This window comes from Cnephaeus nilssonii, assembly GCF_951640355.1.
Source record: "Cnephaeus nilssonii genome assembly, chromosome: 17".
Lineage (NCBI taxonomy): Eukaryota > Metazoa > Chordata > Mammalia > Chiroptera > Vespertilionidae > Cnephaeus > Cnephaeus nilssonii.
Genome location: NC_137088.1, coordinates 51219643 through 51247381, shown reverse-complemented (window position 1 = coordinate 51247381; position 27739 = coordinate 51219643). Strand labels below are relative to the sequence as shown.

General features: G+C 47.1%; 1 protein-coding gene and 1 long non-coding RNA gene across 6 annotated transcripts in view; one reads left to right on the top strand and one right to left on the bottom strand.

The window, feature by feature from the left end:
• Positions 1 to 27739, top strand: part of ADAMTS9 (ADAM metallopeptidase with thrombospondin type 1 motif 9) — a 166014-nt gene that overhangs the window by 117356 nt on the left and 20919 nt on the right. The window contains exons 29-31 of one of the 2 annotated variants that reach the window (XM_079795237.1): positions 8504 to 8671; positions 15869 to 16042; positions 26324 to 26497. In XM_079795237.1, the coding sequence (XP_079651363.1) occupies positions 8504 to 8671; positions 15869 to 16042; positions 26324 to 26497 (516 nt within the window). The remainder of the gene's footprint in view (positions 1 to 8503; positions 8672 to 15868; positions 16043 to 26323; positions 26498 to 27739) is intronic. The other variant, XM_079795238.1, reaches the window with a different exon arrangement.
• Positions 366 to 15989, bottom strand: LOC307113525. Of its 4 annotated transcripts, XR_013814868.1 has the most exons (5): positions 9451 to 9761; positions 7940 to 8380; positions 5294 to 7265; positions 4350 to 4656; positions 366 to 3668 (listed from the first exon to the last, which is right to left on the bottom strand). It is a non-coding gene; the product is annotated as an uncharacterized lncRNA (long non-coding RNA). The 4 variants fall into 4 exon arrangements; XR_013814865.1 differs by lacking the exon at positions 9451 to 9761 and adding an exon at positions 15852 to 15989 and having other exon boundaries at positions 4350 to 7265; positions 7940 to 8120; XR_013814866.1 differs by lacking the exon at positions 9451 to 9761 and adding an exon at positions 15852 to 15980 and having other exon boundaries at positions 4350 to 7265.

Below are 27739 nucleotides of genomic sequence, written 5' to 3'. Positions count from 1 at the left end.
CCCGAGTCCCTAACTGCCCAATATCTCACCCACCGCCCTCCCCGAGTTCCTAACTGCCCTCATAGATAATCCTGTGCAAGCACTAGTGTGGTCCTTGCACCATCTTCACCTCTTTGCTGAAAATGCCGGTATCATTATTCTGCTGAAGTCGGTTACCATAACCATTATGCATGACACTGAGGGAGAAGAAGTTGTGTAAAAAGAGTGCATGTGCTTGGGAAAGGGGAAGGCAAGGGCACGCAGCGGGCAGGGCTGGTGGTGTGAGATGCTGCTCATTCCCGAGGTACCACTGGATATGGCCTCAGTAGATGCTGCTCGTGCAGATTTTCTTGGCTTTTGTTTTCTGTCTTTGTAACTAGAAACGCTATATTTATACTCTTGCAGAACAAAAAGAACCCCAATTTGGGCTTCACCACTTACATAGCTAATCGCATATGTTGCTATATTTAATGTTAACATTTACAGCCCCCCTCCCCCATATGAAGTTGTTTCATTATGAGGTGGGAGGGGGCAGCTGGAGAGCCCTGTGCCTCCTCATTCTTGGGGGTGATGAGAGGTAGTGGCAGGAGCACCTCTCCTCGGCTCCCCTTACTTGCCGGGTCCTACCCCTCCCTTCGGAGGCCCACGCAGGGCCACCTACTTGGCTGCAGTATTGATGGCAGCCTTCAAGGGTGTGCCAAGAGTGACGTATGCATCTCCCTTCCTTTTCTCCCACAGTCTGAGGCCTTTGTAGCATTGCAAAGGCCGGGGGCTTGCGGGGCAGTGGAGATGGGATGACGGCCTAATGCGGCATCCAACTGGATGACCGTGACTCCCACATCTGAGCTTCCAGGGTGTTCCCTGCCAATCTTGTGCTTTCTCGGTGCCTTTTCATGGTAATAAGTGCCACGGTGGTCCTGGGCACACACAGCCATCAGGCCGGCTGTCAGCACTGGCTTTACGCCCTGAAGTCATGGCTCTTGTTTCCTGGCAAAGCTTTCTCCCCTTCCTCCTAAGGCCTGTGGCTCCCTGGTGCCCCCTGCAGAGCCATTCTTGTGCTGTGGGAGCCTCGATGAAAAACCCCTAAATGTGTCACACTTCCCCCACCCCCGATAAGAAGTGTTTTTGACAAAGACCTGCAACATTCCCACAGCTGAGCTGAGCGGAGCAGGGAAGTGAGGGATCTGTTCTCAGTGATGTGATTACTATGCGGAGTCTGTGTGTCAGGACATTTAAGAAAGAACACAGTGAAAACACGGGACACACAAGTAGCTCTTAGACAATAGGTATGAGAGGAAATGATGGAGCAGGAGAGACGTGGTCTTTCTTTCTCTTGTTTCCTGTCTTCCTTGGCTGGAAGATGCGGGGATAGGAGTGGTCCTCTGTGTGTAGGAGTGAAAGGGCCTGTGCCCTCGGGAAAGGAGAGCTCCTCGCATTCACGTGGTGAGATCTTGCCAGATTGAGTCCCTCCTTCACCCAGCAAATTCCCGGTTAGAATGTTAATCTTAGGTTCCATTAGTTAACACATATTTTAAAATACTCACCTTTTTAGCTGCATCTTAGGAGACAGTAAAAGACTCTGCTGAACAGAAGTAGTCGTGGTGATAGTCAACGTGTGTTGATTTTTATACTGTTCCGCCAAAACATGAAGAGCTCTGTCTGCATGCACCGTCTCACTTAACTGCACAACTGCACCGTCTCACTTAACTCTGCACAACTGCACCGTCTCACTTAACTCTGCACAACTGCACCGTCTCACTTCACTGTGCACAACTGCACCGTCTCACTCAACTGTGCACAACTGCACCGTCTCACTTCACTGTGCACAACTGCACCGTCTCTCTTAACTCTGCACAACTGCACCGTCTCACTTCACTGTGCACAACTGCACCGTCTCACTTCACTGTGCACAACTGCACCGTCTCACTTAACTCTGCACACCTCTTTTGAGTATAGATAGTGCCGTTGTCTCCATTGCATAGAGAACAGATCTCAGCTGAGAAATGTTAAGTCACTTGCCCAAATGGCACCAGAGAATAGTGACAGGTGGCACTGCAGCCCAGGTCTGTCAAAACCTGGGCCTTGAGACGCTGCCTCTCTGCACACGTGGACAGGAGCCGCCGTGTCCTTGTGGCGCGTGCACACCCACCCTTAGAATCGGTTCCTAACTAGAACCTGGGAACCAGAGCTTGTCGCCCTCTCCTGTTCCTGCCGGTGTTCACTGCCTGTCAAAGGCAGAGGTGCCGAGCCTCGCCTGCCTCTGCAGTCCCTTCCATCCTGCTAGCTGCTGGTGAGCAGCGCCGACTGGGGTAGGAACAGTTAGTCATCTGGTAGCTGTGGTGCCGAGCAGCCTGTGCAGGACACGGGAACCGGCCACAGATCCCAGGGCAATGGGCAGCGAACAGTGTGTGCGAGGCGCAGGGGCTCAGAGTCCTGCGCCTGCATGGACTCCTCCCTCCCTGTGTGACCATGTCTCCTTCCTTCTAGTGTTGAATTTATAAAATAATTAGAGGGACTGAAAATATTTGAGATGCTCCACAGCTCAGCCGTTTTAGAGAGCCATCCTTGGAGAAACAGCAGGCTGAACTTTATCACCTGCAGCCTTCCATCCCTGACCAGACAGAGTCCTTCCCCAGTGAACACCCACCACGTGGCATCAGTAGGCCCCGGGGCAATCAGAGCCTGAAAAATGGCCAAGGGAAATCGGGGTGTGGCTTTGGCCAAAGGAAAATGTGGCCCTTTCCTGATGTGACTGCCCATTTGCTTTCCATGGTGCCTTTCTTCCCAGGGTGCTAACGATGTTGTGAAGAGAGTATTAAGTCGCAGTCCTGACATTGCTTAGCGACTCTCCTCTTGGGAGACCAAGGAAGCAGGGGTCTCTAAAACAGCCTTCAGAAACATTCCTCTGAGATCCTTGCTTTCTGTGGTCGCCTGGGTAAGCAGAGGTGAGCAGCCTCTTTCCCCGGCAGGGCCCTCTCTTCAGGCTAGCGTGAGGAAGACGGTGGTCAGTGGGGGGCATGCTGGACTGGAACCTGGCTCCCTCACTTCCTACCTGGGAGCCTGGGCAAGTGGTGGCCTCTCTTTAATCCTCAGCCTCCTGACCTGGAAAAGGGACCCTGGAGACCTGAGCCACAGGCTGCTGCTGGGGTTCATTGCAGCCGGGGTCCTGCAGCCGTTTCCCGCTCGAGGTGGGAGTTCGGTGGGAGATGGCCAGTGTGGGTTCCGATGGTTCCGCTGCGGTGGAGGCGTGCTCGTGGGGAGGCCGCGGCATCGAGAGCCATTGCACCAGATCAGCTGGGCACCCGCACTGCGGGGCAGAGCCCAGGTGGCTTTCTCTGTGGCCTTTAGGAAAGCATGGCATTTCACCTGCAGTGCACCCCTACGATGGCTGCAGGTTTCAGGGGTTCGCTCGTTTCCATACACACTGGCTGCCTGCCTGCAGCGTGGACGACAGGAAATAGGGCTGTGTGAGTCGTAGCTAACTTTTTGCAATGTGACCAGCCCACGTGGTTTTCCAGGCCTTGCACTGAGTAGTATCTGAAACTTTGATCCCTAGATCCATGTCCTTGTTCGGTGTCTTTGTTCGGTGTAGCAGGACGGCCAGGCTGGCATCCCTTTGCCGCGCCCGATGGCGCGGTGCTCATGCAGCTCACTTCGTTCGTCACCGTCATCAGCAAAGCAGCCTGAACCTGGAGGGCAAGCATTGCATCATTTCTGATAAAATACTTTCCAGATGAGGTGTGACTTTATGTTTCATTAAACAAGGTCCAAGTGAGAGTAGAATCAAGAAGAGCTGGTTGTTGTTATGGACAGACACAACTGAACATTTTTAAATGAAGTGCCTGAGACGTTATTTTCATCTTTTGGAGAATCACAGAGAAAGGCCTGGAATAATAGTTAGCAAGGTCTCCTGTCTCAAAACTGAACTTTGCCCACCCGTCTCGGAGTGATGGTGAGCTACCCAGCTGTCAGAAACCCTAAGCCTGGGAGAGTCTTGACTTACTGGCTGCTGGTGGGTAGCCCTCTGAGGCCTGTCTGTGCTCCCGGCTTCTCTCTTGCTGTCAGCCAGCCCTGTGCTGGAAACGCGGGCTAGCCAGTCAGCATCCTCTGAGACACAGCTCGTGTTTACAGACCCTCCTGTATCTAGATCACTTGGAGATGAGAACCCCCTGGACCTACAGAGCCGAGCCAGACACTCCAGGGCCCTCCTCCTGGGCCATCTGTTGACCCACATGTATTAGGCACCTGATGTAACCCAGCCAGTCCTGTCTACTCCACCATGCGTCAGCCCCACCACCCTCCAGCCCCGGGTTCTACGTAAACCCCTGACCTCCACCCTCCCCTTCGGATGCCTCCTGTGGCATCCTTACCGGCTCCGGAGTAATCCTCCGTCTTCATTTGGATGCCCCGGTGTCAGCAGCCTCAGCAGTTCCGGGGTCTCATTCTCTTTCGGTCTCAGCCCTTCCCTTCTAGGCAGACGCACTGTGGTGCTTGCTGGCTTCTCGGAGACTGGGAGACCATGCCCCTCAATAGGAGTGGAAGGACCGATGCCCATGAGGCCGGGACAGCACAGCAGACCCAGGTCCCCAGCGGGGCTGCCACTCGAGAGAGAGCAAGCCCTCGGTACAAGCCACGAGCAGCCTGCCCACGCCTTGAGTTTCATTCTCCCCAGAGGAGCTGAAATGCAAGGATTTCAAACTCTGAGACTTAGTGTGCGGCTAGTGTTGAGGCTACAACTGAACAATGCTCCACGTTAAGCATGCCCTTAACAGGCTTCACAGAAACAAAAGCCGGAGCCGGGCGCTGCTTGTGGGCCCTGATGTCTGAGTGAGAGGCCGGGGTTGCATGGTTTGGGAGTCTTGCTCCGCGAAGTTGGGGGTGGGGGAAACATTCTAAACAATTTGAGTTGTTTCCCCAGAGGAAAAAGGTCACATTTCTATTGGGAAACTAGGAGGCTATTTTAGCTGCAGATGTAAGGGATGAGATATTTCCCAGAGCAAGAACCCTCAGATATGTAGCCAGTAAGTAACATGTACTGGCTGACGCACTAAATTTAACTGTTCTCTCAGCGACGCTTGTGGATGCAAAAGGCAGGGCCTGGGAAAGGACTGCAAAGTGTCGGATGGAAATTTCCCTCAGAATATGAGAGCTGAATCCTGTGTTAATTTGATTATCAGAATCACAGCTCTTTTATGAAGTCATAATAGGCTCGTTAATACACTGTTGGATATGAAAATTTCCACTAGCAGCTGCTCTTCTTCGTTGGGAAGTTAGAAAGCATAAAATGAAAGGTGTTTTCTATCAGATTACATACCTGGCGAATTTTCTAATTGCTTTAGGATCTTAACAGTGTTAGGCAAGTACCATGTGCTGTGAGTCATGCTGACGTATTTCGTTCTTTTTTTCCAAGTCGGTTCCCTTTTGGTCTCCAAATAAGGAAAGGCACATAGGCGTGTGGGGACCTAGCTAATCCAGACGGTAAACGATCTTCTGGCAACATACTTAGAGACTGCTCAGTCCTCTCGGCCGCTTGGGCAGTCAGGAGCTGGGCGCCCTCGGATGCAGGCAGTGATGTGCTAATGTAGTATTCTCATGGTGCTGTGACTTCCTGGTGGACACCTGTCCCCTGGTGTTGGAGTCGTGTCGGCAGAGGTATACATAAAGCACTGTGCTTACCCTAGTCCCGTGGTCAGCAAACCGCGGCTCTTTGGCCCCTTGAGTGTGGCTCTTCCACAAAAGACCACGGCCTGGGCGAGTCTATTTTGAAGAAGTGGCGTTAGAAGAAGTTTAAGTTTAAAAAGTTTGGCTCTCAAAAGAAATTTCAATCGTTGTACTGTTGATATTTGGCTCTGTTGACTAATGAGTTTGCCGACCACTGCCCTAGTCTGAAGACACCAGTTGTCTCCAATAATAGTACCGAGCTCTATGGTTACTGGGATGGTTAAATGAGATAATGCATTTCAAGCCGTAGAGAAGTGCCGGGCAGATAAGTAACGTGAGAAAGCTGTGCCTTTTCTAATCCGGCCTCTGAAGATTGCTGCCTACCGGTAGGCTCTCTCTTCCGATGACCACTGCAGATTGTTAACGTGGCATTTCTCTCAACTCCCTGCTGCCTCTCGATATTAAGGGGTAGTTTGTACTGTTTGTACATTAAAATGATTATCCCTAAGCATAGACTTGCTTTAAGTTCACCCAGATTCATCTGATTACTCTAATCAACCAAATTTACTATTGATGAGTCTATATCCTTTAAGCCCAGTCAATTTCCTACAACTAAATATATCCGTGACCCCCAATGTTGTTTTCCCCATCTCCATAATGTCATTTCTCCATCCTGTTGCCCATACCGGAAACTCGGGCGTCCTCCTTCACTCGAACTTCTCCTCTCCACCCCACAACTGATCCCCACGTACTATCATTTCCACCTTAAATATATGGCTTCAATCCACCAGCCTCCCACCTCATACTCTGCACCTAGTGTAAGCCGCCATCACCTCTCAGCTTTACAACAGCTTCCCAAGCAATTTTCGTATTTCCACTCACACTTATGTTCTCACCCATGGTTCACGCAGTAGTCACGGTAGAATTTTTTTAAACAAAAATGAGACCATGTCTTATCCTGACTTAAAACTCTTCAGTGATTTCCCATTGCATGCAGAAAAAATTCCAAACACAGTATTGTGACCTGTGAGCTCTGCATACCTGGCGAATGTATCTCCCAGGGGATGCCTCAGGGAACCCTCTTCTAACTACTCCGGACTTTCTTTCCTAACGCTCTTCTCAATGAATAAGCGTATATTTATTTTTGTCATCCCTTGATAATGGTTATAGGCTTTATGAGGAGAGGTATTATATCGGTTTTGTTCATCACTATATCCCCAACACATTGCATAATTCTTGGGACTTAGTAGGTACTCAATAAGTGTGTGCTGAATAAACAAATTAACTCACCCCAAATTCTAATTGTGCCCTTGTGTTACTTTCTTGTCAAAGTAACATTTTAAAATATTAAAATTAGTTACTGATAACAGGGTGTACCTGGGTGCAAGTCACTGGATCACTGATTTGTAGGGAGATGCCTAGGAACTTTATCCTGAAAGCCTTCTAGAATTATACCCCAAAGTCTTAATACACATCACAGCACCTTCTGTTGAATGATGGCTCTTTCGGTTTTGGTATTGATATTCAAAGTGGGTTCCTTCCTTCCACACCTGTCTCCGTTAAGATTTCCAGAATGACTGCTCCAAATCATGCATCCATCTCCTGAAGCCAAGTCATAGCCACACCTGTTAAGATACATTTTTAAATCTATCAGCTACTATTGAAATTTTTACAATGGCTTGTGTCTACTAGCAAAACATGTCTGGCAAGTTTCTGAATGGTATAACTTTGAGCATGCTTGGCTGAGAATATCGGTTGAATTGATATTAGGCTACATGTTTTACATGGAGTTATTTATCTATTAGGCATAAAAGGGCCTTTTAGCAATTTAAGTTAACAAAACCACAAAGTTGGTGGAGGAAATAATATTGAATAGAAGGAAATGACACTTGAAATCTATTTTCATTGCATTTTTACATTTTCCCCTTCATTCTTAAACTCATTTCCCTCTGAAAAGCAGGAACACTATATTGGGAAATAATGTGTCTTAAGAACCTGAGCCAGCAAGCTTATGATCCCATGGTAATGACTTCTATAATCACTAATGAGCAAGGGACGCTGGCTGTCCCAGCACACTCACTGGGGCAGCCTCTTGCCTGTGCGGCAAGAAGCTGTCACATCACATTGTTGTCCCGACTCCATGGACACTTTGATTCCTAGACCTTCCTGAGAAACCTAATCTGAAATCAAAGTCAAGTTTCCTAGATGTGGTCAGACAAGGTCAAACTTAAAACAGTTCAATGAACCTGCCGACCAAAGGTGAAAGGTAATGCCTCCATCCTGAACTTGGCAGACTTACCTGCGAGCTTACCTTCCAGTTCCCAACATGCCTTTCCCCCTTCTCCTCAGTGGACTGGGCAAATGAGAGTTTATCCTCTGAAAAATGGTGAGGAATGTCCTTCAATCATTTAATTGGGAAATGGGACACAGTTGTATTTTGGAAATGCAACTCTATCCAAATCAGTGACTCACGAGGCATGCTGTTGAAGGAATGTTTTGGTCAGAGATTGCAAGAAGTGAGATCTGAAAAGAAGTCCTTATTCAGAGTAGGAGCTTTTTAATCAGAATTGCATGGTAATGTCAGGTCCGTGGGCTTCATTCTTGGCCTAAATCATCAAGGTGTACCCACTCTCTTGAGTGACCCCTAAACACCCCACAGGCTTGGGGCTGTCGCGATGTGGACATTCTTCCCCTGCTGCTGCCTTCCTCCCATGTTGTGCTTGAGATGTTACCACAAGCGCTGGAGAGGAGAATAATGACTCTTGTTAGGTGTGATCTTAACATCTCACAACACAGGTTTTTATCAAACTCCATGTGATTAAAAAAAAAACAACAACAACCTTGCCATTGCTTTATATTTCAGTGTTCTGTCTCTTGTGGTCGAGGGCATAAGCAACGAAGTGTTTACTGCATGGCAAGAGATGGAAGCCTTTTAGAAAGTGAGTACTGTAAACACCTTGCTAAGCCAAGTGGGCACAGAGAGTGCCGAGGAGGAAGATGCCCCAAGTGGAAGGCTGGCGCCTGGAGTCAGGTGAGCACTGCTTCTCCCCTATGACCGCTGCGGGCCCTGGGACGCCAGCGTGCTGGCTCGTGCTCCTGGGCCCGGTTCTGCTTTTTCAGAGGGGAGCGCTGGACTGGGAGGGAAGGCTGCGCCAGGACACGTACCAGCTGTGGGACCCGGGCAAGGGGCTTCAAGCCTCGGCACTCTGATTAATCCCTGCGGTAGGGTGGTGTGAGGATTACTTCTAAGTGGAAGCAGATGTGGATGTCAGATGTCTAGCACAGAGCAGCCCCTCCTGACTTCACGTGTGTTACACGCACCACTTAGAAGACACGCATTCAGGCTGCAGTGAGGTGGCCCGCGGGCCCCTGGCAGGAACTGCGTGTGAATTTTCCTTGGAGGGTCTTAAAGAAAGGACTGTCGATATAAAGTATTAGAAAATACTTCTCTGCCCATTTCCTTGTATACGAGAGAGGTGGGGGTGTTATGCGACCTTGGGTGCTTTCTTTAACCTTCCTGAGCCTACTTCACATGGTTCTTATGAGGGGTCAATGCCATGATGAATGCCACACACTTGCATCTCATAGGCTCTCGAGAAGAATAATTTGTTTGGATGAGTGTGAGGTGTGTTTCGGAAGGCGCGAGGGGTTGGTATTCTAAACATTGGGTGACTTAGTCAGAAATTGAGGATGACAGTTTCGCAGTTGAGTTCAAGAAGGAACTCTCAAAACGGCTCTTTACTTTTAAACAAGTAAACTAGTCACTGGCATCTAGTCCTTAAAGTAAACCGCGCCTCCCCACACTTGTACCTTCTCTGCGCGGTCGGAGGCACTCGCTGAAACGACGGCTGCCTTTCTTCCCGCGTGTTCTGTACCTAATGCCGCTGCTGCTCTCGGGGCTTGGCTTCGGGAGGTCTGAGGGAATTTGTGGCTCTCCTATGCCCAGGGGAGCCACGCAGATGATCCTGAGAACCAGTAAAGCACCAGGTTCAAGGTTGGCAGCCGTTAGATTGGTTCTGCCAGGGCCTGGGTCTTGATCCCTAAGGCCCCAAAGAAGCACTGGGCATCTGGAGTAACATGGGAGGAGATGAGAGTCCTCCATTTCTACATGACCAGTAGAAAATTCTAGAAATGTGAATTTTCTTTACATGCTTTGAGCTGGCATCACTGTCCCCGATACCTCCTGCCACACTCCCCTTCCCTGCATGTTCTCCAGCACAGGAGTCTGATTCCTCTCAAGGTCTTTACCATAATGAACACGTTTTGCTTTTGTTTTAATTTAAGCCTCAAAGCATGTTCCAGCCAGAGCTAGGTCCTCCTTTGGTGTCCTCAGGGCATGCGATTTCAAGGGTGTTTCCTGCGAGTCACTGTAGCGGTTGTCTAAGTGACTGCTGTCATCTCCACCTTCTAGGACTTATTCAGGGAGCTCTTCAGTTCACAGAAAAGCTTGCCACTGATGTGCGTTAGGGTTCCACACTAATGAGCCTGTCCTTTTAGATTTCCACGCTCTCACTTTTCTTTATGTTCCTTAGCCTCTACTTACCTATTCACACATTGCCCTGAATATTAAGTTCAGAGCATGTAAAGTGATGTTCATTTTAAAGTCCAATTCGTTCAATAAAAAGGCAAGGAAAAGAAGCATTAGCTCTTGATTGGTAAACACAGAGTGAGTTTTACTTCAGTATCCTGTGATCTTGACGGGAAATCTAAAATTGCTCACAAAGCTGCGATGATTAGGTTTGAACCCAGGGGTGTTTTCAAACGTAAGCTAATAGGATTACCAGAGCTCCTCCTCAGAAAACACCTCACCTGTTCAAAGTGATTGCTTAGAAACGTCTAGCTCAGTGGTCGGCAAACTGCGGCTCGAGAGCCACATGCGGCTCTTTGGCCCCTTGAGTGTGGCTCTTCCACAAAATACCATGGCCTGGGCGAGTCTATTTTGAAGAAGTGGCGTTAGAAGAAGTTTAAGTTTAAAAAATTTGGCTCTCAAAAGAAATTTCAATCGTTGTACTGTTGTTATTTGGCTCTGTTGGCTAATGAGTTTGCCGACCACTGGCCTAGCTGAAGATGCAAGTAAACACAGCCGGGTAATGGTCTGTGGCCAGCTTTCGAATGCCCTGATTTGATTTGTAGAAAAGAATTATGAAAGCAGGTAAGACAAGGTGCTACAGAGGTGAAACCCAATGTGTGCAGCTTAGAAGTGTGCCGGAAAATAACCAGACCCAGTGGCTGATGCAGAAAGGCAGTCTGCATGATTAAGGATTATTGGCTCACTAATGATACGGTGGTAGACAGGAATATCCCCAAGGCAGCGAAATTACAGCCAGAGTAATGATGATCCATTTGCAACAAATTTAGAAGATTTCATATCTGGTCCCTGTGTCTTCTGCTGGTAGCTATTTTTCTGGTCATCTCTTCTTCAAGGTAGGAAAAATAATTAGTGCAATTTCTCATCGTGTCAAAATGTCTGATAATAAGACATATGGAATATTGGGATAGGAGACTGAGGTAGTTGTACTAATTAATCTTCATAGTCTCTCCCTCAAAATTGGTGTTTTGAGGCTTAAAGGGGAATGTTTCATTCAACCTATACCTTTTGAAAATCTTGAAATTGTAAAGGAAATTTCTCCAAGGAAAGGAACGCTTTTCTTGGGAAACATCCTCACTGTAGTTTTAAAGCATTTTTTTTAAAAGTTCATGTTCAGGTTGTTTAGATGATTTTGATCAAGAGCTAAGGTTAGATGCCTATGAAATTTAAGACAAAAATCAACATCAGATTCCTGATTCCTCTTGATAAAAGTGAGAAACCTGTTTTGTCACAATATGAAAGCATTCCAGAGTGATCTTTTTTTTTTTAACTTTATCCTGTTCCTATTGAAAGGCATTTAAAAAAAAATGAAGATTAGAAGTGAAAAGAATAAATAATCGAATTAGAATTTATCAGTCATGAACTCATTCACTGGGTGCATTCACCAATCCTGAGGTACCCGTCTTTTTTCTGATTTACCATCCCAAGGGTCAGAATGGGCCTAGCAATCAATGGAATGCCATGATGTAATTAATAGCCCCTGTTTTCTTTCTTACTGATAAAAACATAATGCTGTGCTTGCAATCACTGGTGTCTTAGATTCAGGGAAATAATTCATTTTTTTCAAGCTCTTAGAGCAATTGCCAAAATAGAAGCTGGCGCTTGCAACGTGAATCTAGCGACCATTTGGGTTAGGATTTTTGTCATGACAACAGTGAGAACAGCTTGGCTGTGGTGTCAGGCTCTGAAGCACTCTGCACGTGTGTAAGGGAGCAGCATGGCAAATAGGTCGCTGTGTCTTTTGAGGAATCAAGGAGACCATATGACCATACACACATGATCAGCTTCAGAGGCAGATGTGTGTGCTCTCATAGCTGTGCTTATGTTTGGGCCGTAAGCAGAGGTTGACTTGTTTGAATACAGGCCTCTCACCCACACTCCTGCTGACAGAGTACAGAAGACTGCCTCCTATTCGCACCATACTTTAAAGCTGGGAGCCACATTCTCACCCACAGTAGCTACAGTCAGTACATTGCCAGGGACAGAATTTACTTTGTTGTTTGTTTTTTCCTTGCTTCTGCTTGAGTTAGAGTGATTATGTGTGCTCTTTGCTTAATTTACTTGTGGAGTATGCCTAAAAGGGTTACTAAGAAAATACAAAAGGTATTTCATGTAACGTGCTTAGCATGGAGCTAAGCTCCCAACCAGGGTGTTTTTTTAACCTCTCGAGACATTTGGCAGCGTCTGGAGACAGCTTTGGTTGCCACAACCTGATGGAGGAAGGGAAATGCAACTGACATCCAGGGGTAGAGTCCAGAGACGCTGCTAGACTTCCTATAAGGCACCGGGCAGTCCCAACAAAGAAGAATATAGGGTGAGAAGCCCTAGTTGAGAGACTGGTCATAGTCATTGCTTAGAAAAATGTTGCTGTTACTGTTGTTACTATTATTACATGATTATATTATTATTAGAGGCCCGACGCACGAAATTTGTGCAAGGGTAGGCCCTCGCAGCCCTGGCTTCGTCCAGAAGGTCATCCAGATAGATGGTCATTCTGCTGTTTGGTCTAATTAGCATATTAGCTCTTAATTATGTAGGACTAGAGGCCTGGTAAATGAGATTCGTGCATGGGGGGGGGGGGCCTCAGACCAGCCTGCACCCTCTCCAATCTGGGACCCCTCAGGGGATGTCTGACTGCCAGTTTAGGCCTGATCCTTGGGATTAGCCTTCATTAATTTGGCTGGCATCCAAATTAATTAAACCGGCAGTCAGACATCCCTCTCACAATCCAGGACCACTGGCTCCTAACTGCTCACCTGCCTGCCTGCCTGATCGCCCCTAATAGCCTCTGCCTGCCTGCCTGATCACCCTTAACTGCCCCCCCCCCCCCCCCCGCGCCAGCCTGATCACACCTAACCACCTCTGCCTGCCAGCCTGATTGCCCCTAACTGCCCCCCCCCCCCTGCTGGCCTGGTCACCCCTCACTGCCCCCCCCCCGCCGGCCTGATCTCCCCACACAGCCTGCTGTTCAGTCATTTGGTCACCACTCACTGCCCACCCCCCCACCCCCGCCAGCCTAGTCACCTCATGCAGCCTGCTGTTCGGTCTTTGCGTGAGGGCGCCCCGACCAATTTGCACATAACTCTATTATTAGTATAGATAGTTGGTTCATATAGTTACTTTTCAAGCTAGTCCCTCCTTTAAGTCATGTCACCACAGTAATACTGGGAGAAAGTATGTAAAATTCTCTCCAGGTTTTCAAGTGTATATTATGATTCCCCAAACAGAACTTCCACAGAGATTCTTTTATCTATGGAAGCACATAAGCATCAAGTTCCCTCTTTAGGGTGGTGAGTTCTGCAAACTAGCTCCGCACAGCAGGGAGCACAGAGATGAAACCCAGCTCCGGCTCATTCGTTCAGAACTGAAAACATCGCCTTTCAATCCCGCGCAGATAGACTGCCGTGCGGAATGAGGGCAGTGGGGGACATGTTCACACAGGCTGCTTAACTTTTCCCCTTGACAAACAAGAAGAATTAAGCACGCACAGTGCACATGCCACCCCCGCCACCACCTCTGGGGTCATGCGGAGGTCTTTTTGATGCTGTTTTATTCATGGGGTTTCTGCACAAACCTCTCAGGATTCGCCAAGCAAGCCTGGCTTGCTGTGATTGCAAATCCTTGTGTCCCTGAGACAACACAGGAAAAAGCCTGGAGTCCAGAGAGGACCTGAGGCAGGGCACTCCCTTCTAACACAGATTCCCGTGGAGCCACGAGTGCGTGCCTGCCTTGCTATGCATTTCAGCCATGGGGGAACTTTGTTGTCATCTCATAGCTGGCTTTGACATTATAAAAATCAGAAGCCACAGCGATATATGATGTAATTGAACTTTCCTATGTCTTTACTTGCCTCTGAAAAGTTATCACACATTGTAGGAGGTGATTTTTTAAATGTTGCGTACTTAGGGGTCTCGATGCCCTGCCTTCCTTGAGCCATGAGTGATTTACTCAATAAGAACAGCATTAAAAAGAGGTTCTGTTGACTGTGAGCCTGAATAATTTTCTTTAGGCTGTTAAGGCACTGTGAGCTTTTGAATATATATCAGCCCTGTGCCCGACTCAGATTTGTTTGTGTAACTGTTCCTTTTTCTGTCTTTGTATTTCCATTTGGACACATGGTTCTGGAAATGTACTGATTTATATTTTAGACCCCAAATTTAAATCGCCAGAGGGCTTTTTGGTGGTGGTTGTTTGTTGGTGATAACAGTGTTTGATGTTTCTGTCATTCATGTCTAACTCTCCCGTGGCACCGTCCATGCGTTTCCAGGGTAATCAGTGGGAGATACGGTACATGTGGCTCCCGTGGCATTCTACGGCCATCCTCTGGACACAAGGCCGTCGCTCCTGTCCAGGCGGTCCCCATTCCACCGGGACATAATGACTTTAAAAGTCTGCTTTTTGTGGGTCACAAACTCAGGCAATTCAATGAATACAAATAAATCCAAACAACAGCACCTATGTTCCTCCAGAATAGTTCCTCTCCAGCCAGCTTTGAGCATTGGGGCTCTGCCTGGCACAGACTCATCTGAAACAATATGGTTTCCCGAGCTGCTTTCTACATAGTATCACCTATTTTCTTACCAGTAAAATCTGAAATGGCAATAAAGTTCATATTTAGCAAGTCCCATGGGTGTACATGAGAGTCAATTTCCATGAGCTCAGAGTGAGATGAGTCCTACTGCAGGTTAATTGGATAAGAATTTCCAATTTAAGAGCGTAATTCTATTCTTTATAAAGACTTCCTCTGAGGAATATGGCTTTAATGTATGTTAAACTTGTTTTCTCCATGCCAGCCAAATTAATGGAGGCTGAGCTATCACAAAAACTTGGTAAACATTTTAAGTAGCTAAGTGTAATAATACGCGGTGCCTTTAGTTTCTACCTGTCAAAGCCTTAATAAAGACTATCATTCTTGGCCTACCCATCAGTGAGATTACAAAATCCAGCAATGAGGAAGCCATTAAAAAATTAATTTAGAGGAACGTTAATTGCAGATTTAATGTGGTGTTTTGCAACTTGGTCAACCAAATGGTTCAGCCTGATTAGCAGTATTTTTCAGGAGCTGAAACATTATGCCCGCAGAAAGGGTTTTACCTCGTCAGCTTTTATTCCTATGTATTCATCTTAGGCTGTAGATAGACAGAAATACTTTAGGGAGTGCCATAGTTAAAAAAAAAAAAAAGTCATCCATCTCCAGGAATAGAAAGAGGAAGAGGCTGGAGAAATACTCCTTCTACTTCCTCTCCTTGGGTTATTCTTTTAACCTGCCGAGAAGTTATTCCTGTAGAGTGCTGGAGTGCCCGTTTTCAAGAGCCTCAAATCCTCCCGGACAGCCATCATTTGGGATTCCCATTTCACGGGGCAGCTCTGTTTCTAGGTTGGACTAAATGTTTCCTAAGGATCTCTCCCAACCCCTTCAGTCATCCTAAGAGTTTTGTTCACTTTAGAGATTCCCCAAACTTCAGCATCCTCCTCCTCCCCGACGTGCGCAGGCAAGTGTGTCTCCTTCCCTGGAAATTAGGAACCCTCGTGGTAGCTGTGAAAGGCATCGGATGAGGGTGCCTCCCCAGGTCTGTGACTCTGCCCGCCCCCCTCCACACAGTGACCCCCAGCTCCCACTTACACACTCTGTCTTCTCAGTGCTCTGTGTCCTGCGGCCAAGGCGTGCAGCGGAGAAATGTGGGCTGTCAGCTGGGACCTCGCAAGGCAGCCGGAGAGACCGAGTGCAACCCGTACACCCGGCCGGAGTCGGAGCGCACCTGCAGAGCCCCGCTGTGCCCGCTCTACGCCTGGAGGGCAGAGGAATGGCAAGAAGTAAGTAGAGCCATGAAGTGGGCACCTGCCAGGCATTTGCTCAACCCCCTTCCCATCATCACATCCGTCCCCGGTGAAGCCTTCGAGCCCGGTGACAGGGCTGGCTCTGACCCAGAGGTCTGCGGCCAGAGGCAGGCAGCTCACTCCCACCCGGGTGGGGCGGCTCCTCCTTTTGCACAATTCCTCTGTCTACATCCTTGAAGGTTCCTGGTCCGGCTGCCTTAGGCAAAATGCTTGCAGATAACTATCCCAGGAGGAGGGGGAATGGAGGAAATATTTTAAATATGTGTATCCAGCCTGGGCCGTTCTGTGTTAGTGCAGACAGCCACAGACCCGAGCTGGGACTCCCCTGTACGCGTCCTGCGCCCAGGTCTTGGCTGTGAGGTAGAAGACGGGCCCGCACCGAAATCCCGGTTAATTAGCGAAGTATTTCAACACGGAAAAATGAGGGCATCTGAAGAACTGCTCCGTTGATGCAGAAACAGACAGACTTGTTTTTCTCCCTCTTAATAATTGGTTAAAGAAAACGTTAATGTTTAATGTTAAGGCTCAGTTAAATAATACACCAGATGTCCCTGGGGAAACGTCTGGCTGGCAAAGAAAGACATTAGTAGGAGGGAACCTCTGTATCAGAAGATCAGATTGTAGAAAAGGGGGGGAAAGAGCTTTAGGAAGCAAAACCACATCCACTGACATCGGAATGAAATAGAAAATGCATGCTGTTATTCACGATAGCCAGGACATGGCAACAACCCAAGTGTCCTTTGACAAATGATTAGCTAAAGGAGATGTGGTACACACGCAGGGGTGGGCAAATGTAGGTTTATAGTTGTATTACAAATAAATGATACTGTAGTTCCTAAATAATAATAATACAAGAATAAACTGTTTCACATACTCACAACTGTAAACCTACTTTTGCTCACCCTGTGTGTATATAATGGAATACTACTTAGCCATAAAAAAAGATGAAATATTGCCATTTGTGAACACATGGTTGGATCTTGAGAGTATCATGCTAAGCTAAAAAAGTCAGGTGGAAAAGTACAAGAGCCATATGATTTCACTGATATGTGGAATATAAAGCTAAAAGCAACAAATTAATAAAACAAACAAAAAGCAAACCCATAGATACAGACAACAGAATGGTGGTTACGAGGGGAAGGAGGTGGGGAATCAAGAGGGTAAAGGGGATCAAATATATGGTGACGTAAGGAGACTAGACTTCTGGTGGTGAGCACATAATACAGTCTACAGAGGCCAGGTTATAAGGTGTATACCTGAAATTTATATAATGTTATCAACCAATGTTACCCCAATAAACTTAATTTTAAAAAGGAAAGTGCATGCTGGAAAAGGTTCAGAGATAAGGATAATAAGACAGAAATTTCTCACCAGGAATGGTTTTTAGAACAGGGAGAAATCGTGCCCCGCACTGGGCTAAGTGCTTCATGTTCATCACCTCACTTAATCTTTGCAACCACTAGACAAAGTGGGTATTATTATTACTATCCCATTTTGCAGTCAAGAAAACTGAGGTTCGGAGAGCCAATGTCATTTGTCCAAGTGCCACACACCTAGCAAGTGGAAGAAGCAAGACTCGACCCCAAGTTTTTTTTCCTCTTAAACCATTATGAGATACTCTACGGCATTCTTTTTTATTATCATTTTACAGTACTGTGACAATGCCACTTTTTCCAGTTTTATTGAGATATATTTGTCATATAACATTGTATTCATTTTCAGTTAAAACATGATTTGATATATGTGTATGTTATAGTATAATTACCACAGTAAGTTTAGTTATTATTAAAAATAGCTATGTTATAGTTAATATCACCTCACATATTTATAAATTATTTTTATTGTGATCCGAAGTTTTAAGACTCTCTTAGCAAATTTTAAATATGTGATAGGATATTTTAACTGTGGTTACCAAGCTGTACATTACATCCCTGGGACTTATTTACCTTTTTTTGTAATTGATTTTTAAAGAGAGAGAGAGAAACATTGATTTGTTTTCCACCTATTTATGCATTCATTGGTTGACCAGGGATCAAACCCACAGCCTCAGCATTTTAGGATGACACTCTAACTAACTGAGCTACCCAGCCAGGGCTCAAGTTTGTACCTTTCAACCAGCTTCACTCATTCACCCACTTCCCCCCAACGCCCCACCCCACCACCTCTGCCAGTCACCAATCTATTCTCTATACTTATGTTTGTTTGTTTTTTAAAGATTCCACATATAAGTGAGGTCATACAGTGTTTGTCTTTCTCGGTCTGATTTATATCACTATAATGCCCTCAAGGTTCATTCATGTCATAGATGGTAGGATTTTCTTCCTTTTCATGGCTGAATTATATTCCATTGTGTGTGTATGTACACACACACACACACACACACACACACACATATATATATATATATATATATATATATATATATATATATATAATATTTTCTTTATTCATTAATCTGTTAATGGACACTTAGGTGACTTCTTAGCTATTATAAATAATGCAGTGAACATGGGGGTGCATATATTTTTTTGAGTTAGTGATTTTATTTCCTTAGGGTAAATACCCAGAAGTGGAATTGCTGGGTCATATGATGGCTCTGTTTTTAATTTGTTGGGGAACCTTCATACTGATTTCCATAGTGGCTACACCAATTCACACATGAGGGTTCCCTTCTCTTCACATCCCCGCCAACACTTGTTATTTCTTGTCTTGTTGATGATAGCCATTCTAACAGGTGTGAGGTGGTATTGATTTTGATGGGGGACATGGTTTTGATTTACATGTCCCTGATGATTAGTGATGTTGACCACCTTTTCATATGTCTGTTGGACATTTGTCTTCTTTTGAGAAATGTCTATTCAGGTCCTTTGCTCATTTTCAGTTTAATATAGTCCTACTTATTTAGTTTTGCTTTTGTTGCCTTTGGTTTTGGTGTCAATCTAAAAAATCATTGCCAAGACTATTGCCAAGAAACTGACCCATTATGTTTTCTCCTGGAAGTTTTTTGATTTCAGGTGTTATGTTTAAGTCTTTAATCCATTTTAGACTTATAATGCTCAGGAGGCTGTTTGAATTTGTAAAAAGGAAAACAGTACTTTTCAATTCCTTTGAAAATTACAACCACAAAGGATTTACTTAGTAATAGTATTATAACCTGACAAATTTTTTTCTTATAGCTTTCAGAGGACTTTCAATCAAATTTGAACTGTGAGCATGTGGGTTATGCATCTCTCAGCATTAAGGAATAAACCTCCCAGGACTTGCAAACTTTCTTTTTTCTTCTTTGCCTGGAAAACTCTCTTTCCTTCCTAGTAACTCTGGGTCACAGCCAGGCTGCCATGCGCCTTCCCTTGCTTCAGTCACCCTTGTTGTCCTTCAAGCCTCAGAGGTCACTTCCTCTCAGAAGCCTGTGCTGATCACCCCTCCACTAATGACTGTGCCCTCCCCACAGCAGCCTGAAAACACTCAGCTCTAGCAGTTAGCGCTCTGAAGTGTTGTCCCTGTTTTCCTTATCTATGTTATCAGCTATTTGGGGTCAGAGAGTTTACTTCTCCCGAGTTTCCCCGGGCATTTAGCACAGTACCTCAAGCATTGAAGGCACTGTTGAATGAATAAAATGAATGGAGGGACAAGACGATGTTGGAAGGAAGGAAGGAATTATAGAACAATGCCTGCTCATCGATGGCCTTTCTTCTTTAAATCTTTGGAATGTCTTTTAGAACAGGCAAGCAAATTCCTGTGTTCCTGTAAGAACAGCTGTTTTGTTTCCCTGTCATATTGCCACGGACAAGCTGTGCTCGGGCATGTGTGGCCTTTGCAAGCTGCCATCCCACAGCTGTTTGGCCCAGGGCGGGGACTTGGATTCTAAGAACTTTGATTGAGATCAGCTGTGGAGTGATTCCCAAGTCATCTATCGCCTTAGCACAGAAAAGTTAGAAATGAGCAGCAGGTCCTTGGTCAGTGGTTACAAAGATTTCATCAAGTTTCCAATAGGTTTTCATGTGTGTACAAGGGCCGGATACCAGCTCTTTATTATTCATTCAACAAATCTTTATCAAGCTCCTGCAAAGCGCCAGTACTAGGCATTAGGGATGCAGTAGAGATTATGGAAATGCCGTGGTGGAGTTGACAGAGAGAAAACAAGCAAACACGTTACACGAAATTGCAAATTGTTAAAAGTGCAGTGGCCGGAAAGAAACGAGGCGCCGTGAGAGAGACAGAGAATGACAGGCCGGGCCTATGTCTCTAGGGTGGTCAGGGGGCCAAGGGCAAGCGAAGGTGATTCCAGGTCAAAGGAAGAGGAAGGACAGAGCGCAGGGCCTTTGTACCGAAAAGCGCAGCATCCCAGGAGAGGGGGTGGGGACCAGACACTATGAGGGTGGGCGCAGGAGGGGCGGGGTTATGACGCGCCCTGTAGCCCAGGCAAGGGTTCGGGTTTTCTCCAGAGCCTTGTAGGAGGTTGATGAGCCCCTCATGACTGACCTCTGCCCTCCTTGGGAGTCCCTATCCCAGATCGAAGACTCTTGCAACCCCAAGCTGCTATAGTCACCCAGCCCCCCTTCCCCTTGATGTCATTCATCCCCAGCCTCAGGCATGCAGAGCCCCCCTGAGCCAGGGCCAGCTTCCCCTGGCCGCCGCTCACCACCTCCTGCTCCCCGCCTGCCGTCCCCCAGCACCCCTCCAGCTGTGGGAGCCCGCCCTGTCCTCGGCTGCGGTCAGTCTGTTGTGAGCCCACATCTGCTCACACAGCCACATGAGGTGCCCGAAACGTGAATCCCAGGGCCACCAGTTTGCCTGTTGTCCTGACAGAGACCCCAGCTGGGAGCAGCCGCCTGTGTCATGACCAAGACAGTGGGGGAGGGGGGGTCAGGGCTGCATCTCCGCGCCCAGCACGGATTTGGGCCCATTGACAGTATTGCCTGGGAGTGCGAATGACTTGAAAGTTATGAAATGTCTCCACAGCCTTGTCTCTGCCTTTTTCCTTGCAAATATACTATATTGGGATAAACGTGTCTACAGTCCACATTCCTGGCTTTGAGAGGAGAACCTCTTGGTCATTTAAAGACGGCTTTTTCTCTTTTTACTTTAAAGGAATGTTAGGTAAACTGATGGTCAGCACTGCTCCTTAGCACACAGGCCTCCACGCAGCACACAGAGCGCGTGCTGCTAAGCTGTCGGTTTGTCCTGGCCCACACCTTCTGACCAGGGTCGGGGCGGGGGGTGCCCATGCCGTCTGGTGGGGGTCTGTGCTCACACTGTCTGACAAGGATAGCTGGGCCCTGGAAGTGGGCGACCCATTCTATCCTCCATAGAGACATCAAGTGGAAAGCAGCTTGATTACAATCTTTAAAGAAAGACAGTTTCTACCCAAAGTGTCACCCTTTTTAGACCTTTCCCCTGTGGCCAACCTGCCTGGCTAAATAAAATCGAACTTTAAACATTTATTTTAGGTCTTGCCCTCAGATTTGGAAAGTTGTCCCCCCGTTTGCTTGGGCACATTGAAAGGCGCACGCGGCCTGCGAGGCAGGGGCAGGCTCGGGGCAGCCCGGAGCTGCTGTCTGCTGTCTGCGTCAGCGAGGCTGCGAGTCCAGGAGGCTGGCGCTATGACTTAGGCACTCGGCGTACGTTATCCTAAAAGCTGCAATGAAATTTGAGGAAAGCTTTTGGAATTAAAAAGAGGCTAGCGGATCTTTCTAGCTGTTTTTCAGGACATTCTAGATCATTCTCTAGGAGAAAGAAAAGCGTTCATAAAATCAGAGGGGGGGTGATGTTACCCAAGGCTGATCATCCAAAAGCATGGGGCTGGGGTGCTCCAACCACCCGCCTCGGCTCTGGTTCGGGCCCAGGCACCAGCAGACAAGCTGCTGCGACTCCAGAGCGTCTGCAGACTCCTTGCAGCGCACGCACATCTCACTTACTTACTCACCTTCATTTTTCTAAAAGTTACACTCAATTGTGGGCAAAAAGGGGGCCACACCCTAAACCTGACAGCTCAGGGGAGGCCCGCATGGCGGCCTCACAAACTCAGAGACCTACAGTAAGCACACGGGGTGGTCTGACAGAACACTTCCGAACCAAAAGCGAGGCATGGCCGGTAGTCACGTCCCAGGCCTGTGGCCTCCCTGACAAAGGTCACTCTTTAGCTAACTGAGCTGCTCTTGTCTTTCTGCATCCAAGATAACAGGCCTTGGAATGTCAGCTAATCTCCTCTCCCAGACCCCGCAGGGCTCACCCTCGTTCCTGCGAGAGCAGAGACCAGGAGCCCTCACTGTTACCTCTTCCCACACACCATCTCCGTGTGCTGGGGACTGAATTATGATCTATCCTGTGCCCACCCACGTAAAGGAAGCACGCGTTTCTCCATTTTGCCTTTTCTCCATCCCAGAGACTTCCCGCCTTGCTTGCTGCCACCCCCCTTATCTACCACAGTGGGTTCATGTAACCCTCCTTACGCCTCCCCCTTTGATTCTAATGTATGAAATAAGCTGCAAACTGCCCTTCTCCAGAGCATTTTCTCCATCCATTGAGATTTTGCTTCCTGGCAATTGTCAGTTTGGCTCAAAGAAACGCATTAATATCCTCTACAGGTCTGGGCATTTCTTACCTCGACACAAGGTAAGGTTTCCAACTCTCTTTCCGCCATTGGCAAAAGAGCTTTGATGGTGGTTACACATTCTTCAAAACCAAGAGAGAAGCACTGAACGAGCAGGAAGGATTTAGTACTCTCTGCACTGCTGCCCTAAGCTGTTACTCATTGACACAAGGAAAGCCCTGCGGATTAGGGAAGGCATGGGGCCCGGGCGCCCCGGGGCAGGCCGCTGCTCAGCCTCATCCTCTGAGCCACCAAGTCCTGATTTCTAGGGAACTGCTTTTTCTGAGGGGAGTTAAGTTCTCCTGCCTATACCTACACATCCCAGATTAACCACGTCTTTGTTTTGTTTTGTAACATTCAGTGGCTCCCTAACTTATTTGGCATTTCTTAAATGAAGAAACAAAAACATTATTACTTCGCAGTCATTCCCAGCACCCTCTAGGGACACAGAAAACTCCCAAACCACTTAACCAGGATGGAGCCAGCCCCGGGCCCACCAGCCCCCGCACTGGTTGGGAGTGATTTGCTCCTCTGTGCTCATCTCATAGTGATTTTGATTCATATTTGTGCCCCAGAAAAATTACAAATAACTTCACATTATAGACATTGCAGTTTTCTTCCAAGCAGCAGGAGTAAATTTCGAGTTAAGTTTGCAAATGATAAGGGACTACCAGAACACGCCATGCATCCCTTCTGCATCTTGAAGAGCAAAGCAGCTCACAGAAGACATGTGGCCCAGCATTTCTGCTCCTGGGAATGCAGCCAAAAGAATTGAAATCAGGCTTACGTGCATGTCCACAGCATTTAGTTACCCACAATGTTGTGCAATAATTACCCCTATTTATCCATCAACATTTGCATTGGACTATTATTCAGCCATAAACAGGATACATGCTTAACATGGAATAGCCTTGAAAACATTTTGCTAAATGAAAGAAGCCAGTCACCAAAGGACACATACTGGATAATTGGATTTATATGAAATACCCAGAATAGGCAAACTCATAGAGCCAGAAAGCAGATTGGTGGTTGCCATAGGGGAGGAGAGTAGGGGAGGAGGAGTGACTGCTTAACAGGCTCAGGGTTTCCTTTTGGGGCAATAAAAATGTTTTGGCTAGATAGGGTAATTATTGCACAACATTATGGATAGCTTAATGACATTGAATTGTACACTTTAAGATGGCTATGTTACCCTTATTTTACCAGAGAGAGAGGGGGGGAGGGAAGGGGAGAGAGAGAGAGAGGGAGAGAGGAAGAAGAAGAAGAAGGAGGAGGATGATGATGATGATGATGATGATGATGATAATAATATCAGGAAAGAATTTCTTTATTTTAAATTGTATTTTTCAATTAAAGTTTACATTCAATATTATTTTGTATTAGTTTCAGGTGTACAGCATATTGGTTAGACCATCATATACTTCACAAAGTGTTCCCCTCAATATTTCAGTACCCACCTGGTACCACACATTGTTATTACAATATTATTGGCTGTATTCCCTATGCTGAACTCTCTATTTCCATGACTGTGTTGTACCAATTAGTACTTATTATTCGCTGCATCTTATTTGCCAGTCCCCCAACTCTCCTCCCATCTGGCAACCATCAGTCTGTTCTCTGCATCTATGAATCTGTTTCTATTTTGTTTGTTTATTTTGTTCTTTAGACCCCACATATAAGTGAAGTCATATGGTATTTGTCTTTTTCTACTGACATTTCACTGGGCATAATACCCTCTAGGTCTGTTCATGCTGTCTCAAGTGGTAAGGTTTCATTCTTTTTATGGCCAAGGAACATTCCATTGCATACATGTACCACCATGTTTTTATCCACTCGTCTGCTGATGGGCAGTGGGGTTTCTTCCATATCTTGGCTACTGTAAATAACACTGCAGTGAACATAGGGGTAGATATATTCTTTTGAATTGGAGTTTCAGGATTCTTAGGATATATTTCCAGAAATGGGATCACTGGGTCAAAAGGCAGTTCCTTTTTTTATTTTTTGAGGAAACTCCACACTGTTTTCTACAGTGGCTGCACCAATCTAAATCCCCACCAACAGTACACGAGGGTTCCCTTTTCTCCACATCCTTGCCAGCCGTTGTTGATTGTGGATTTATTGATGGTAGCCACTCTGATAGGTGTGAGCTGATATCTCGTTGTGGTTTTAATTTGCATTTCTGTGATGATTAGTGACATTGAGCATCTTTTCATATGTCTAGTAATCATCTGTATGTCCTCTTTGAAGAAGTGTCTATTCAGGTCCTGTGTCCATTTTTAATTTGATTGCTTGTTTTCTTGGTGTTGACTTGTCTAAGTTCTTTGTAAATTTTGAAGATTAACCTCTTATCAGTTGTGTTATTGGCAAATATCTCCTCCCAATCAGTAATTGGTCTTTTCCTTTTGTTGATGGTTTTCTTTGTTGTAATCCCATTTGTGTATTTTTTCTTTTGTTTCCCTTGCCCAAGGAGATATATCAGAAAACATATTGCTAAGAGAAGTGTCAGAGATTTTAGTGCCTATGTTTTCTGCTAAGAGTTTTATGGTTTGGGAGTCTTAAGTTTTAAGTTTTTAATCCACTGGGAGTTTATTCTTGTACCTGGTGTAAGAAAGTGGTCTAGTTTCTTTCTGTCTTTCTTTCTTGTTTTTTGTTTTGTTTCATTTTTTTGCATGTATCTGTCCATTTTTCTCAGGAAAGAATTTTGAGTGAAATTGGCTCCCAAACTCAAATGGACAGCATAGAGATAGGTCATCCCAGGACAACACATACCAGCTGCTGTTTCCTTCTTTGGCTCCTGGGAATACCATGATTGTCCCTCCTACCGCACAGAGAGATGTGTGACCTGGAGCAAGTCAGACGGGCTTTCCAGGTCCCTGTTTCTTCATCTGAAAATGGAGACCATAGCTCCTGGCACTCACTCCCCGGCTCCCTCAGCCGGTCCCGCCTGGCTTTGCTACCGAAACACACGCGCTCCTCTGGGAGAGCAGGGGCCGCCCCACCCTGTCCACTCTCGGCCTGGCTCTGATTAGGAACCTGGTGACTATTTGCTGAATGGCCAGATGAGCCGGTCACCTGGAGAAGAAAGGGTTGTAGGGCCACAGGAGAGCTCTCCTCGAGGCCTGGAGGGGTCACTGGTGAGAAATGAAGCTTGTCCTCCCTGCTGCCTGCCATCGGCCACCAGGACAAGAGGCTGGGACCCGCAGAGAGGCATGTAGTCCTGGTTTAAGATGAAATGGGCCACGTGGACAGGTAATGACTTCCCTGACTTAAGAAGTATTCAGTCACCTCTTGAGACAGGGAAGTGACTAAGTAATAGTTTGAAAACCATTTGGCCATTGTTTGAAAAGCATTCCATATTTGAGCGGGGTAGGTGTTCTAAGTAAACAGACCGTTAGGTCTTTGCAGACCTGAAATTCATCACCCCGTTTCCATTCCTGATGCAGGCAGCTGCATACCGGCTGCTGCGGGCTGTGCCGGGGCAGTGCTGCGGGTAACCCCTGCTCATCCCAGGCTCTCAGTCTTAAAGGGGTGCTAGCCAGGAAAACGAGCAATTACAGCAAGAAGATCTCCTTCTGTACACAATAGGCAGCATATCAGATATATGAGAGCAGGACATCACTGTTCCACACCCTCGCACATCAGCCCTCTTTGCTTGTCTTCGGCAGTGCACCAGGACCTGCGGCGAAGGCGCCAGGTACCGCAGGGTGCTGTGTGTGGATGAGGACAAAGGCGGCGAGGTGCACGGCGGGCACTGCGACCCCAGCAAGCGGCCTGCGGACCGTGAGAGCTGCAGTGTGCAGCCCTGCGAGTACGTCTGGATCACAGGAGAGTGGTCGGAGGTGCGTCTGGGGACTCAGCGGTCACAGTGGCCTGAGGGAAGCAGGGCGGGAGGGCAGGCATGCCCCTGAGCACAGGTCTCAGACAAGTCCCTCCGCCTTCCCGGGCCAGGCCCCCGTGTGCGTGCTGGGGAGGGCACATGAGGGGGTGAGCTCCCCTCAACTCTTGGTTCTGTGATTCACTTCGATGCCCTGCTGGTATGATTAGGGAGACATCAGAACCGAGGCTGCACATTCAGAAGATGCCTCTCCGAGCGGAAGAGAGTTACGTATAAGAAAACGCCTTCGTGCCCGGGAGGCGGCAGGGCGAGGCGGAGACTGCGGCACACTAGCACATGTGTGTAATGGGACGGCTCTCTCCCACGCGCGGAGGCCGTGCAGAAATGTGGGTCCAAACCTGATCTTTCAGGAGTGGACACAGCCTGGGGTTTTATCTGAGGTCTCCTAATTTTAAAATGAGGACTCAAGTTACTTGTTTGAAACATTGTGTGGGGCAAACCAAACACATTCATGGGCCAGATGGGGGTTGCCCATTTAACAACTCTGCTCACAGGAACAAAATAATTTCCCATAATACCCAAGGAATCTCAAGGGTCTATTTTTCACCATCTCTTCCGGCAGACAGTGCCTATCTGGACACTTTTTATCATTAATCCAACAACAGCAATAATAGCATGATTCTATTACTTTCCAACCTCACGATATTTCCAAACACTGAAAGGTCTGTGACATCCAAACCAGTTGTGATTTGCCCAGAAGAATCTAGAGGTGTGAAGGGGAAGGACCTAGCTCCTGGCAGAGGCGCCCACTGTTGCCCAGGGCTCTTCAGGTCTGCGTGTGTTGAATTGTTCCTATGAAATTTCTAGCTCCGCCTCGCCATCCTCCTCTCTACTCCAGCGACTCTGCCTCCCTCCCCGGGGACATTGGGCAACATCTGGAGACATTGTTGCTTGTCCCACTGAGGGAGTGGGATGCCCCTGGCATCTGGTGGTGGCCAGGGGTGCTGCCAAGCCTCCTGTTGTGCAGGGGACACTCCCCGTCACCGCAGCCAGTCTGTGGTGTATTGTTATTCTGCTAGAGGAATTTGGTCTCTAAGTCCGGAGTCATTATTCCTATAGCTTTAAAACCTAATCTTAACCCCTAAAGCAGTGGTTCTCAACCTTTCTAATGCCGTGACCCTTTATAACAGTTCCTCATGTTGTGGTGACCCCCAACCATAAAATTATTTTCGTTGCTACTTCATAA